Genomic DNA, 14,850 nt, shown 5'->3' on the forward strand with positions numbered 1-14,850 from the left:
CCCCCACAAAGTTTCATCAGAATTCACTCAAAACTCTCAGCTATGGTGTTTACAGACAGAAAGAATAACACACAGATACCAAAGCTACCAAAAACATAAAAAATAAAGTCACACACACACACACACACACACACACACACACACACACACACACACACACACACACACACACACACACACACAGAATGTTTGGCAAAGTCAAGCTCATCACTACAGGAAGCTCTCTTTCCTGTCCCGTCTTTGTTCTTGTTCATAAAGTTTGCTCCCGCGCTATCGTTCATTCATTCCCTCAAACACGTGCACACACTGGCCTTCTTTTATTCATTCCTCCATTTGAACTTTTTATATGCACGCCCCATCCTGCTTCCTCTTTGCACCGCTTCCATCTCTTTATGTGCTGCTTCGCAATTTAATTCGACTCCATTTTGAAACGTACTGGCACAGAAATCCAACACTGCGCGCTCTGCTGCCAAAGCAAATATGAACTCTGTCTGTCTCTCGCTTCTCTCGCTCTCTCTTCATCTTAAACTTTCTCGCTCACTGCCTCTGGCTGTGATCAAGCTAACGTAAATATGCGCTTAATTAATGCGATCTGGCCCTGTGTGAATAGGGATTGCACACGAACAAGTGAAGCTAAGGCAAATGTCTTTGTTTGCAAATGCACACTTTCTGTTTTAAATTCACCTGAAGAACAAAAAAACTGAGAAACCTTCCACGGTTCCACCCATGGTTAGACAAACCATGCGCACACCTCTTCCTGTAGTTCAGCATTCTTCTCAGTCATTAGCTTTATCGCTGCTTTAGCCTGGACCAGATTCGCCATCGCCTGTCGGTGTGTCTCCTCCTCTTTTCTCCTCCTCTCCTCACATTGGGTTCTCCTCTTGTCCTCCCTGCTCCTCCACTCTTGCTGCAGTACCTCTTGCAGTTCCCGCAGTTTCATTTCACTCTTCTCCAACTGCAAAAGAAGACATGTTTTAATCCATGAATAAAAACAGTTACTTATAGTAAACAAAAGACTGTTTAAACAGGACAGGACGGTTTTGAGATGTGGATCTCTTTAAATGATGCTGTCTGGCATTTTGTGGATTTCAAACGGACTCATTAAAATGTCTTTCAGGGACTACGGGGAAATCGAGGTGACATAAAAATGCAAAAGCTTCAAGCGTTTCTGCTTCATATATTGGGGACAACATGTTTTCTTTGACCTCGTCTAGACTTTGTTCCAGAAGTGGGCAGGAAGGGAATTAGCAGTGACAGACACAGTAGGAGCTGAAGGGCTTGAGGGGGAATTTAGCATTTTTGTCAGCCGGTGATCGGCTGTGATCAGCTGATCACGGGGCCGGGGTTAAAAGAGAGACGCCACCCACCTGTTCGCCGCTCAGACATCAGTATCCTCGTGTCACGAGCTCCGAAACTCTGCGACATCAGTCTCCGCCTGATCCAGCAACTGTGAGTTACAACCCCTTTCAATCCTTTTCCTCTTCCCGGCTCCGCTCGCTCTCTGTCTGTAACGACCGTTCCGAAGCCACGCTTCGTGCTCAGGTCACTACTAGAATAACTGCGTGTCTGCTCCAAACCCACCGCTAGCCTTCGCCGCGCTTGGGTCTAGCCAGCACGCCACACGGGCACGCCGAATTACTGTGTGCGATCCGCCCGGCCGTGACAGGATGTCTGAGCCGCATGTAGACCCAGCGGAATTCGAACGGCTGAAAGCCGAAGTGTTATATCTCCGCGGTGTGGTGGATCGGATGAGCACAAAGATGGAGTCTCTCACCGAAACTGTCCTCCAGCTTTCCTCTTCCGTCACCTCGCTGCAACGTCAGCCAGCGCCGGTGAGCGCTGAACCCCGGATCGGACTACCCGACAAGTGGAACGGAGTAGACGGCCGGCCTGATGGACTGCTCGCCACCTTAGACATGATGTTTGAATGTCAACCCACTAAATACGTCACTGCCCGTGCAAAAGTGGCGATGCTCACCTCTCTCTTGTCTGGCCAGGCTCAGGAATGGGCCGCGGCTCTCTACAACAATAAGTCTGCAGCGTGTAATGACTATGCTCTGTTTGTGGAGGAGTTAAAAAAGACTTTCGTTCCCCCCAGCAGTGAAGTGGAAGTGGAGTCACAGCTGCTTCATCTACGCCAGGGCGGCCGACCAGTCTGTTACTTCGCCTCCCGATTCCGCACCCTGGCTGCTAAGCTTCAATGGGGAGATGCTTCTCTGCGCTCCATCTTTCTAGAGGGGCTGGCTGATTACATCAGAGACGAGATGGCCGGCCGTGAGGCCCCAAAGACCTTGGATGAGGCCGTGGACCTTGCCCTGAAGATCGACCAACGCGTGATGTCGCGGCCTCGCCATGCCCCTCGGGCCTTAAAACCCTTCCAGCCTCAGCGGACCACGTCGTCGCGACCTCCTCCCCCCTCTGATGGAGCCACGGCTAGCCCAAGCAGCACATCCAGCGAGGAGCCCATGCAGCTGGGTGGACTCCCCAAAGAGGAGAAAGAGAGACGCTGGCGTGAGGGCCTCTGCGCCTACTGTGGATCAGCTCGACACCGCCGTCCCCAGTGCCCGCTACGGCCGGGAAACGACGACGCCAGGTAGACTGCGGGGGTGTCCCACCTGGCCCTTCCCACTCCTCTGATCCCTCTCGTTTTCTGTTACCGGTCACATTTCACCTGAAACACCAACAGCTCTCATCCGAAGCCCTCCTGGACACCGGAGCCGCCGAGAACTTCATCGACCAAAAACTAGCCTCTCGGCTCCGCATCCCATTGACTTCCGTCGACCGATTTCTCCCGGTGACCTCAGTAGACGGGCGACCACTCCAACCCTACCCGGTCCAGTTCCAGACCCAGCCAGTCCGCATGTCTGTCGGGGATCATCAGGAGGAGATCCGGTTCCTAGTAGTCTCGGCCTCTTCCTCTCCTCTCATCCTCGGATACCCCTGGTTCCGTCGACATGACCCCCACGTCTCCTGGTCTTCCTGCCAGATCCTGGACTGGGGTCCCCAGTGTTCACGCCGCTGCCTTCTCCTCCGGACTGGACAGGACTCAAAGTCAGAAGAGGCGTCACCCCCGGAGCCCGTCGATCTGGATAGGATCCCTCCGGCTTACCATGACCTGTCCGAGGTCTTCAGTAAGAGGCGAGCCTCCGCTCTCCCTCCTCATCGCTCCTACGACATGGCCATCGAGCTCCTCCCGGGAGCAGTCCCTCCTCGTGGTCGCCTGTTCTCGCTGTCAACCGCAGAGAACAAAGCCATGGAGGAGTACGTCGCTGAGGCTCTCCAACAGGGCTTCATTCGCCCTTCTACCTCCCCTGCAGCTGCGGGGTTCTTCTTTGTAAAGAAGAAAGACGGCGGGCTTCGCCCCTGTATAGACTACCGAGGCTTGAATAAAATCACTGTTAAGAACCGCCATCCTCTTCCTCTGCTATCCACCGCGCTCGATTCCCTCTCCCAGGCCTGCATCTTCACCAAACTAGACCTACGCAGCGCTTACAATTTGGTGCGGATTAGAGAAGGGGACGAATGGAAGACGGCCTTCATCACCCCTAACGGGCACTGGGAGTATCTGGTGATGCCCTTCGGCCTCTGCAACAGCCCTGCTGTCTTCCAACACCTGATCAACGATGTCTTGCGGGACATGCTGGGCCGATGGGTGTTTGCCTATCTGGATGACATCCTGATCTACTCCCGCACCGAAGTGGACCATATTCGCCATGTGCGGGCCGTGCTAAGCAGGCTGCTCGAGTACCAGCTGTTCTGCAAACTGGAAAAGTGTGCCTTCCATCAACGGTCCACTACCTTCCTGGGCTTCACCATCTCCTCCAATGGCCTGACCATGGACCCGCAAAAGCTCCAAGCCGTGACCCAGTGGCCTCAGCCTTCCAGCCTTAAGCAGCTACAGAGCTTCCTGGGCTTTGCCAATTTTTATCGGCGCTTTATCCGCAATTTCAGCACCATTGTCGCGCCACTGACATCCCTCACTAAACCAGCTAACCTGCCCAGGCCCTTCTGCCTCCCCCCTGGTGCGAAACTGGCCTTCCGAGACCTTATCCGTCGGTTTGCTACAGCTCCCGTCCTGCTCCACCCTGATCCTGCCGGAGATTTTGTGGTGGAGGTGGATGCCTCCGATGTTGGCGCTGGCGCCGTCCTCTCTCAACACGGCCCGGATGGAAAACTTCCCCCGTGCTGCTATTTTTCAAGGAAGTTCTCTGACACGCAGCGACGGTATGGTGTCGGCGACCGGGAACTCCTGGCCATCAAGTGGGCCTTGGAAGAATGGCGGCATTGGCTCCTGGGAGCGAAAGAACCGTTTCTGATCTGGACTGATCACCAGAACCTGATCCATATTCGTTCTGCCAAGCAGCTCAACCCAAGGCAGGCCCGTTGGGCCTTATTCTTCGAACCGTACAACTTCCACCTCGCCTACCGCCCTGGCTCCAAGAACACCAAGGCAGACGCCCTCTCCCGGCAGTTCACCCAGGACGACTTCACGTCAGACCCTGGACCTATCCTACCGTCTCATTGTTTCGCTGCCCCCCTTCGGTGGCCCTTGGAGGACTCTATCCGGGACGCCCTGACCGCCGAACCGCCTCCGCCGGAGACCCCAGCTGGGCGGCTCTATGTGCCATCCCGGTGCCGTCAGGAGGCCTTGCTCTGGGCTCACTCCTCCCCGCTCTCTGGTCACCCAGGGCCCGACAGAACCCTCCAGCTCCTCCGTCGTGCCTTCTGGTGGCCCTCCATGACTCGGGACGCCCGGGACTTCGTTTCCGCCTGTGACACCTGTGCTCGGGCCAAGTCCTCCACCCAGCCACCCGCTGGCGACCTTCACCCTCTCCCGGTGCCGAGACGTCCCTGGTCCCATGTCGGCCTTGACTTTGTTACCGGCCTTCCATCTGTGGACGGTCTTGACACCATCCTCACCTTTGTGGACCGGTTTTCTAAGGCGGTGCACCTGGTCGCCCTGGCCGGCCTCCCCTCCGCCAAACGGACGGCCGAGCTCCTCCTGGACCATGTCGTCCGGCTTCACGGATTCCCCAAGGACATAGTCTCCGATCGGGGGCCACAGTTCACCGCCAGGTTCTGGAAGGCCTTCTGCCGCCTGATTGGAGCGTCTCCCAGCCTCTCGTCCGGCTATCACCCTCAGACCAACGGGCAGGTTGAACGGACCAATCAACAGTTGGGGCGCTTCTTACGGTGCTTCGTCTCCGCCCAACCGTCGCTATGGCCTCGTTACCTGGTGTGGGCTGAGTTGTCTCATAACCTTCACATCTCTTCCGCCACCGGTCTCTCGCCCTTTGAGGTCTGTTATGGATTTCAACCTCCTATCTTCAGCCATCAGGAAGCGGAGGTCGACGTGCCGGCTGCTGAACGGATGGTCCGCCGCTGTCGCCAGGCCTGGATCAAGGCGCGGGCTGCCATTTCCCGGGCCAACGCTCTGTACACCCGGCAGCATCGTCGCCGCCACCGCCCGGGTCACCCCTTCCAGCCGGGGGACCGCGTCTGGCTCTCCACTAAGCACCTACGGCTGCGCGGCGAGTCCAGGAGGCTCGCTCCCCGGTTCGTCGGCCCGTACGAAGTCACCGCCCGGCTCAACCCCGTGGCTTACCGTCTCCGGCTTCCGCCCGCCATGAAGGTCCATCCGGTTTTCCACGTCTCGCAGCTTAAGCGGCACGTCGCTTCCCCACTGGCGCCCCCCTCCCGGGCCCCGCCCCCGCCCAGGATCGTCGATGGGGGTCCTGTCTACACTGTCCGTCGGATCTTGGACTCCCGTCCCCGGGGCCGGGGGGTCCAGTATTTGGTGGACTGGGCTGGCTACGGCCCTGATGAGCGCTCCTGGGTGCCGTCCCGCTTCATCTTGGATCCTTCCCTCATCTCGGATTTCCGTCGCCGCCGTCCTGGCCCGTCGGGTGCCGGTCCTCGGGGGGGGGGTCCTGTCAGCCGGTGATCGGCTGTGATCAGCTGATCACGGGGCCGGGGTTAAAAGAGAGACGCCACCCACCTGTTCGCCGCTCAGACATCAGTATCCTCGTGTCACGAGCTCCGAAACTCTGCGACATCAGTCTCCGCCTGATCCAGCAACTGTGAGTTACAACCCCTTTCAATCCTTTTCCTCTTCCCGGCTCCGCTCGCTCTCTGTCTGTAACGACCGTTCCGAAGCCACGCTTCGTGCTCAGGTCACTACTAGAATAACTGCGTGTCTGCTCCAAACCCACCGCTAGCCTTCGCCGCGCTTGGGTCTAGCCAGCACGCCACACGGGCACGCCGAATTACTGTGTGCGATCCGCCCGGCCGTGACAATTTTACTACACTGGGCATATTCACTGCTTGTCAAATTTGTGATCTTGACACTGGTTTGTGTTTTGCTTTCTCTTTTATTGTTGTCTCCTACCATCAGCAGTTTAAATGTGGGCGGATATATATTTTGGGTGTGGGAAACCTGCTAACCCACACGTCATCATCTACTGTTATCACATATCCAACATCTGGATTTAAAATCTGACACAGAAAATCAACAGAATCTTTCCTTTCCAACATTAACAGTCAGGTATCAAGCTTTATATGGAAAATTTGGTTTTAAAAAAAAAAAAAATTAAGAGGTGGATTTACGCTTCCTCAGTGTGCCCTAGATATTCTGTAATACAGTTTAACATTGTACACTGTCTTCTTGGTCTAAAAACAACTTATCAACAATTCAGACAGACCTGGTTCCTACTTGTGATTGACTCACAGGGGCTGCAGCACACACTGTTGGATATGTTTGTGCCTATGTCCAATGCTACATAGAGGTTGGAATTGCATTTTTGATACTTTTTCTAAAATATGTGGACAAGCAGTATATCCATCTCCATAAATTTCACTGTCCGGCGTGGTACAGATGGTATTAATTGAGGGCCACCAGGAAGGGAAAAAAAGGGAGACGTAACACAACAGGTGAGTGTTCTGCAGTCAATCACCTATAACAACCATCGCAAAAGTAAATCAACGTCACAATGAAGAAAACTCATGTTTTCAAAGACTAACTGAGACTTGCATGAAAATGACATGCAAGCTGTGGCATGAACTGAAGCGAGCTATTCAATGAAGACGTCCTACAAGCTATTAAGGAACTGATACAGTCCCAATACAGAAATGCTTTAAGACTCTTTATTTTTACTCCTTATTGTTATGCAAGCCTCATAAACAGCTAGAGGAACTTCTACAAGTTCCCAAATTTAGTGGTTAATTTGCTTCTTTTCAGCCCACACTAGAAAAAAGTTACCACTACTTTGAAACATTCGTTTAGTCACACTGTTACTATAACTTGACTAGATTAAGAATTAATTACTAATTAATGCACAAATGTCTGCAAATATTTTCTTCAAATTTTTGCAGTCAATTAAGGCCATGTCAAAAAGAAAGTACACCATCTTTCTAAGGTTTTACATAAGCTATCAGGTCCTTAAAATGAGGTAAATTTAAATACAAAACCTCAGACAACAACACAACAACACATGATCTATTACACCACATCAGTATTTATTTACAAAAATAAGACAAAATTCAGAAGCACTGTGTGAAAAACGAAGTATACCCTTAATTCTTTTCATGATTTACAGCCTGAGTCACACAGGCCTAGAGACCTTGGTAAACAAAAACCATATTCTCAGATGGTTTGTAAGTGTTTACCAGCAGTTGCTGTGAAATCAATTGCAAAAGCCTCATCCTCAAAGGCCTAGAGATCAGTCAGTGACAAGCTGATGAGTGGTTGTTGGACGTTCCCGGCAGTCACTAGGTAAAATTGGTTGCAAAGAGGTAAATACCACTGCACTGAAAACATTCTTGCAATTACCAGCAGCTTACTGCACTCGCCCAAAGTTTGCGCAGGAGAGTGTCTGCTAATACTCGCCAACTACTGACCAAGCAGTCATTCACTTTCAAAGTAAAAGTTGTGCCTTAAATCTGCAAACAACAAATTTCAAAAGGCACACCTTTTACTTTAAAGGCCAAGTTTCTCTGTTTCTGGTTTGTGTCACACTTCTTCAAGTTTAACTCTTGCTAGGGTAAGTAGTTGGCGTGTGTTTGCAGACAAGTCAGCAGATAATCTGCTAGTGACCAAAGCAGCTGCAAGGACGTTTTTACCACGTCAAAGTCAGCAACTTCCAACAACCACTTGCTGACTGGTTAGGGAATACACATTATTTCTCAGTGAACCGGTTTGTAGACTTGACTGACTGGGACCTAAGAGGGAAAGTAACAGCCAGGTGCCAATAATCAAATACACTTGAAAAGATGAACGACCATGGCTTGTTTGGAAGTATTGCCAGGAGAAAGCCTCTTCTCTCTAAAAAGAGCATGGCACCACCGCTTACTTTTACAAAGTTCATCCAAACAAATCTCGAGACTTGAATGTCAACAATGTCCTTTGGACATATGAGACCAAAGTGGAGATGTTTGGCCATAATGCACAGCACCTCGTTTGGAGAAAAACAAACACAGAGCGAACATATCAGCACAAACACCTCATATCAACTATCAAGAAGAGTAGTGGAGACGTGACGACCACAGGAACTGGTCCCCTGTCTTAGTCAATCACAAACTCCTCTGTATACCAAAGTATTCTAGAGTCAAATGTGAGGCCGTCTGTCTGAGCTAAAGTTTGGCTGAAACTGGGTCATAAACAGGACAAAGATCCCATGGACAGCAGCAACTCTACAGCAGGATGACTGAAAAAGAAAATAATCAAGGTGTTGCAATGGCCCAGTCAAAGTCCAGGCCTCAGCCTGACTGAAATGCTGGTGAGGGACCTTAAGAGAGCTGTGCATAAACAAATGCCAGCAAACCTCAAAGAACTGAAAAGAAGACTGGACCAAAATTCCTCCACAATGACGTGAGAGACTGATGAAGTCATACAGATTACTTCAAGTTATTATTGCTAAAATTTGTTCTACAAGCTACCAAGTCCTGTGAAAACTTGAATTTGATGCATAGTGAGTACTAAATTCCCTACTTTGAAAAGAGTTACTACTCACAAAGAACTCAGGAAGAACTTTACCCAGAAACTGAAAGTTTTACAAAAAGCTGGTGCAAGCAGATCCTGGTCTTACATTTCTAGAGGCCACAAAGTCGCAGAGAGAAAACAAACAAAGACAGACACACAGGGAAGTAAAATGGCCAAAAGAGAAAGGAAAAAGTTGACAGATGGCAAATTACAAAAGAGAACACAAGAATGGATGTACTCGGCGAAGCACATGCTCTGTCCTCTTATCTGCAATTTCAGAATAATCTGTCTGCTTGCCATCTGTTCAGATTTCTTTCTCATAATACAGTGAATGAAAGATGAGATATAAAGGGGGGCAAAATTGAAAAGGACAACCACAAAAGCTTGATATTGTGAACAAAGGCTTTAAGAACTGCATGCATTTTGCTCCTATTTATGTAATGGAATTTGATGTGTACAACACTCATGTTCACCTAACACCTATGCACCTTCTGCTGAAGCTGGGACCTGTCTTGCTGACACTGTAGAAGCATGAACTGGCTCTTCTCCCTGTCCACTGTCAGCTCTAGGTCCATCTCCCGGCGAAGCTTCTCCATCTGCTCCCTCAGGTGCAATGAACTCTGGGATCTTTGCTCTTCTAGGGCAGCAGTCAGCTACAGAATTAAAGCCAAACACACACACACAAAAACATTTACACAAGACCAGCCTACATATGTTTATTCTTGCATACAATAATGACAACAGCACTGCACTTGCACAACAGCAAAGCTAATTAAAACAGAAAGAGACTTTGTCATTGAGACAAAGAACATCCTCAGGCTGGTCTCTGATTCAGACCAAGTGTGGCGTTCTTCATCATATAAACAGGAAGGAGGAACGTCACACAAGGCTTTGTCAGCTTTGTCAGTGCAAAAAAAAAAGAAAGAAAAAGCTCGAGACACACAGAAAATAATAAAAGTGGTGTTATCAAACAGCTGGGTAAAAAATATTTATACAACATCAAGATGTCTGGCCACCAAACCCCACACAAAGTTGTGTTTAATTCCTCTGTGGTTTCCCTTGATTCTTATTTGCCTCTTTACTACTAAATTTCTAATATCTTATAAAACACTTTGACAAACGCTGTATTGTTCCATGCTGTGTTGCAGCTCAGTGGTGATGCAAGCTCAAAACAGAAACAATGTCCTAACTCCTTTCACACTATGTGAGAGGAACGCTTTGTTAGAGTGTGTTACAATGATAGCAGTGTGACTGGCCTTGTCACAATGCTGTTGCAGTCCAAAAAAGAACTGTTGGGACATAAAACACCAGCTTTCAGAGCGGGGGCCAAAGTTGCATGCAACATATTTTTAGCCCGGCTTGGCCAAGGCCACCTTGTTTTCTTTCCACCAGCAAAGCGATCAGACAAAGTGTGCACCAGCGCCCGGGACTGGGACCATTGTGATTTTGTATGTGTTTATCTGGTGCATGTGTCTTTGTGCATTTTTGCCTTCAAGTGCAAGAAAAATAGTGCCTGTGGGTGTCAGAGACGAAAATGAAGGGCAGATTGGCGTGTGAAAATGTGTGTATTTGACCTTGTGCGTGCATGCATATTATGGTTTTGGTTTGTTGAACTGTATGAGAGACTAAGATTGCGTGTGTTGGATGAAATGAGAAAACACCACTTCCTCTTTGCTGGCTGAATGTACGTGTGAAGAGCATGGATGGTTTGTATGTGTATATCCTTTTGTGAGCGAGTGTATGTGTGTGTGTATGTACACAGCTGTCGTTTGTATTTAAAAAGCGCACCAGAGTGGCCGCTTCCTTTTCATGGGTATAAATTCATGTGAAATCAGGAAGCCCAGAATGAACAATAACCCATATGGATGTGTGTGTTTGTGTGTGTTCGTAAGTATTTTAGTCCAAATAAAGTATGTGTCAATGTCTTCACATCTATGTGTATTTGTGCTGTGTGTGTTCCAGTGTTATATTTGTGCCCGGCACTTGTCCAGGCTTAGGAGTACAATGCCTAAAGCAATTCTGTAATTATTTTAAATGATTAATTTTAAATTGACAGCCTAGATACAGCTGGTGGTTTGTACACCACAATAGATTAAAGTCAAATAATCTATATATGATTGAAGTGGAGGCTTTTAGCTTTAATTCTAGGGGTTTGGGAATTTGCATTAAGACTTTATTAATTTCTTAAGACATTTTTATACACAGCCCCCCATGTTCAAGGGTTCAAAATTAATTAGACAAAGTAATATAGTTTTAAATATAGGGATTGTTTTTAATACTTGGAAGGTTAATCTTTGGCCAGTCAATGACTGTGTCCTGATGTCCTGATGTCAGGACTGTACTGCAGCCACGCTGAGTAACTTAAAAGCCACGCTTGATGGGTTAAGATCAGAAACCATTTCCTTATGTTGAGAAACTCGTGGGTTGTTTTTGCAGTATGCTTTGAGTCATCATATTACTTGTACTGTGAAGCACTGTCTGTCAGTTTTGCGGCATTTGGCTGAATCTGAGTGGAGAGTATACTTCAGAAATTATCCTATTAGCACTCGCATTATCAATAAACACTAGTGACCCAGTTCTACTGGCAGGGGAACATAACATGACTCCATCATGTTTGACAGATGATACGATGTTTTTCTTCTTTTCCATTCTTTGCTGTTTGACCTCATCTTGGTTTCATCGGTACAAAGAATGTTTCCCAGAGCTGTGCAGCCTCTTTCAGATGTTTTCTAGTAAAGTCTAATCTGGCCCTCTTGCTCTTAAGTCTAACCAGTGGTTTGCACCTTGCTGTAAACTCGCTGTATTTTCATTCACAGGGTGTCTGTTGATTACAGACGGTGGCAATGACACTACTACCTCTTTTAGGTGTGTTCTTGATTTGGTTTGCAGCTGTTTTTCTTAATAACGGAAATAATTCTGTCATCATGCACTTTAGTCATCTTCTGTGGTCTTTCTGACCTTCTTGATGTTGCTGAGCTGCTCAGTGCATTAATTCATTTTAAGAATAAACCAGATTGTTGATTTAGTCCCTTCTAAAGCTTTTTCTCTCTCTGACAGGGTTAGCTGAAAAGCTATTAAAAAATGTAACACTTTGAGTCAAGTATAGATATTATACCTGCTTTATTTTTCATAAAATAATCAGGGAACAGGCCTCACCTTGCCTTGAAACTGCTTGCCAGTCAATTGCCAATTGTCTATCTTGAGTGGTTTTCTGAATAAACACCTTTTCAACATGCTCTGTAATGACTGAACAAGGCTCTCCAAAGGCAACCTGCAACTTTACAAGCTTTTTGGTTTCACCGCAGGCCTTTGCTGTAAGATCGGTTAATCAATACATAACAACAACACTGATTTCTTCCTGCCGAGCCTACGTGAAAACTATTTTTGTCTAGTAATTTTCTGCTGTTAGTCAGCCTAGCGAAAACAGATTGTCCGTGCACTCTCCGTTCAGCTCCTTAACAGATGTGCCTCTGACAGACAGACAGATGGCTCTAACGAGAGAAATGGCTGACGGGAGGGCGGAGTCTTTATGGACTGAACAGAGAGAACACTTCAGCAGCATTATAAATCGCTTTTAATATAACTTTAGAGTATGGCAACCTGTTTAGTCAGTTCTGTCATACTGTTTCTCTCTGATTGCTGCAAGCAGATTTCTTCAAGACTAAGATTTCTATAATGCGATTTCTGGGGTTAAATGTGTTTTAAGGGTGTAGAAGACCTGAGGTAGTGATGGAGATGTGCATACGTCAAGTCAAACATGCTTCTTTGAATTCTTGTCCACAAATATCTTGCTTGTTATGGCTCTCGAGCAAAGCATCCGTATTTTCTCATATAAACATTAATCAGCATAAGCAAAAAAGAAAGAAGCGAGACAGAAAGCAGCTTAATTTCCTTCTTTTTTCTGGTGAAATGGCCTCTTTGTTGTGACACACAGCAAAACCTCAGTGACTTTTGCCGCCAGACAGGCAGACAGTGTACTGTTTGACTAATAAAAGGCAGATTGGTTTTGTGTGCATGTGTGTTTGTGTGTTCAATTTATCTGGTGTTAAACAGACTGGTGGTCCTGGTGTCTTGTAATGTTGTCCACATTGTGTGAGTCAGGATTCTCCCTATTAGACTCCTCTGAACTGTGACAACAGCTTGGACGCTCTCCTAAACGTTTGTTTACTTCAGCACTCGGGAACTGAATGTCTGACATCGGTAAACTGATGCACTCATTTCAGCATACAAAATTAAAACAATGCATTGTACAAATTACACCGCTAGTCATCTGCTGCTGACAATGCGTCTAGGATGGTGTTTATTTTATAGGACTGGTATTAATCTTTCTTCCACGTAATTCAGCTGCACCGTGTTCATGTAAATGCTTGACCATGTCAAAATGATCTTAAGATGCCAGGCTGCTCAGGGTGCTGTGCAGTGCAAGCATTTGAAAGGAGACAAATGGGGCATTTTTGGAAAATAAACGGTGGAATAAATAAAAATCTGCTTAAAAAACCCCAAAAAACTGAATGACTACACAAACTGGCTTAGTAACATATTCTTTATTGCTGTGTATCAGTATTTAAAGATTTATTGTTCATACTGATAAAGACTTACCTTTGTGGCCAGCTGCTTAGTGAAGTCTTCCTTCATCATATTAAGGGCTCTGCCATGAGATTCTAGCATAACATCCCTGCAAACACGCACAGTTCACTCATTAAAAATATCCTGCCTTGCAATAAAAACAATCTACTGCACATGTGATACAATTTTTCTCCCTTTTATGTAAATAGGGCAACATTAAACAAGCATCCACTGTGGGGGAGACAACATATCATCAGTTCAACTGCAGCCCTAGGACAAGATAACTCCTTTCCTTACTCGATACAGCAGAAATAGCAGCCATCTGTTTGTAAAACCAGACTGTAGTGACAAAAATTTGACCAACTGTCTGAGACCAAATAATGCACTCACAGTCCCTGGCTGCTTTTGACTTTAACAAAGACTCCCCTGCCCACTGCGTAAATGAAAAAACAAAATACACACATAAACCACCTACAGCCCACATACCACAGACATGCTAAAGACATAAAAGCTCAAAAATTGTCTGTGTGAAGTCTAAGAAAGAAAGACAGTGTGGGAGATAAAGCGGAGTCAGCTAGAAAGGGTAAACCTCATTGATTTGTTGATCTTGTGTCCAAATATTATATGTCACTTCAGCAGCTGGTCTGCCTGATAAGATGTGAAGGAGCATAAATTCAAGGCCACAGTGAGACAAGCTGAGCTTTTTTTCCCTTCTTTTTTTTTTCTTGCAAATGTTTATACAGAGTAATTTGTAGAAAAGGCTCACTGAGGGAACCCGGAGCAACATTAAGGCTTAGAAACTAATACCAAACAAAAAGCAGAGATCCTGTAGACACATATGAATATTGAATTGTCATTAACTGGCTGTGTGCAGGAAGGTGAGGACCCAAATGCAAAACTCACAGGAGCGGGACGTGAACTCAAAAACGCAGCTTTATTGCTGGGAAAAAAGGCAAAACGGTACAAATCTAAACAGGGAAAATACATAACTAATCACACGGGGAGGCACACAAGGAGACGCGACAAAGGACTGAGGGAGACGCGGACATAAACACACAGAAAGATAACGAGGGACGTGGGAGCACACAAGGAACGCAGCTGACATGAATAATCATAACTAGACGGGGCAGGACCAAACACAACACGACCTACACTGATTATCGAGACTATCAAAGTAAAACAGGAAGTACACTGAGACGCAGGCTGGAGGGGGAGAGAGAACACGGAGGAGCAGAAGGGAGAGCACAGACATGACGGGCTGGGGAAACATAGAATAAAACAGGAAGGGAAACGAGGCACAAGAACTC

At 47.4% G+C, this 14,850-nt stretch overlaps 1 protein-coding gene across 2 annotated transcripts in view; it reads right to left on the bottom strand.

The window, feature by feature from the left end:
* lekr1 (Leucine-, glutamate- and lysine-rich protein 1) overlaps positions 1 to 14,850 on the bottom strand; it is a 115,822-nt gene that overhangs the window by 9,200 nt on the left and 91,772 nt on the right. For both annotated transcript variants that reach the window (XM_076892277.1, XM_004561360.4), the window contains 3 exons: positions 13,577 to 13,652; positions 9,466 to 9,630; positions 752 to 955 (listed from right to left, as the gene is read on the bottom strand). In XM_076892277.1, coding sequence (XP_076748392.1) covers positions 752 to 955; positions 9,466 to 9,630; positions 13,577 to 13,652 — 445 coding nt within the window. The remainder of the gene's footprint in view (positions 1 to 751; positions 956 to 9,465; positions 9,631 to 13,576; positions 13,653 to 14,850) is intronic.

The sequence above is a fragment of the Maylandia zebra genome, linkage group LG14, assembly GCF_041146795.1.
Source record: "Maylandia zebra isolate NMK-2024a linkage group LG14, Mzebra_GT3a, whole genome shotgun sequence".
Classification (NCBI taxonomy): domain Eukaryota; kingdom Metazoa; phylum Chordata; class Actinopteri; order Cichliformes; family Cichlidae; genus Maylandia; species Maylandia zebra.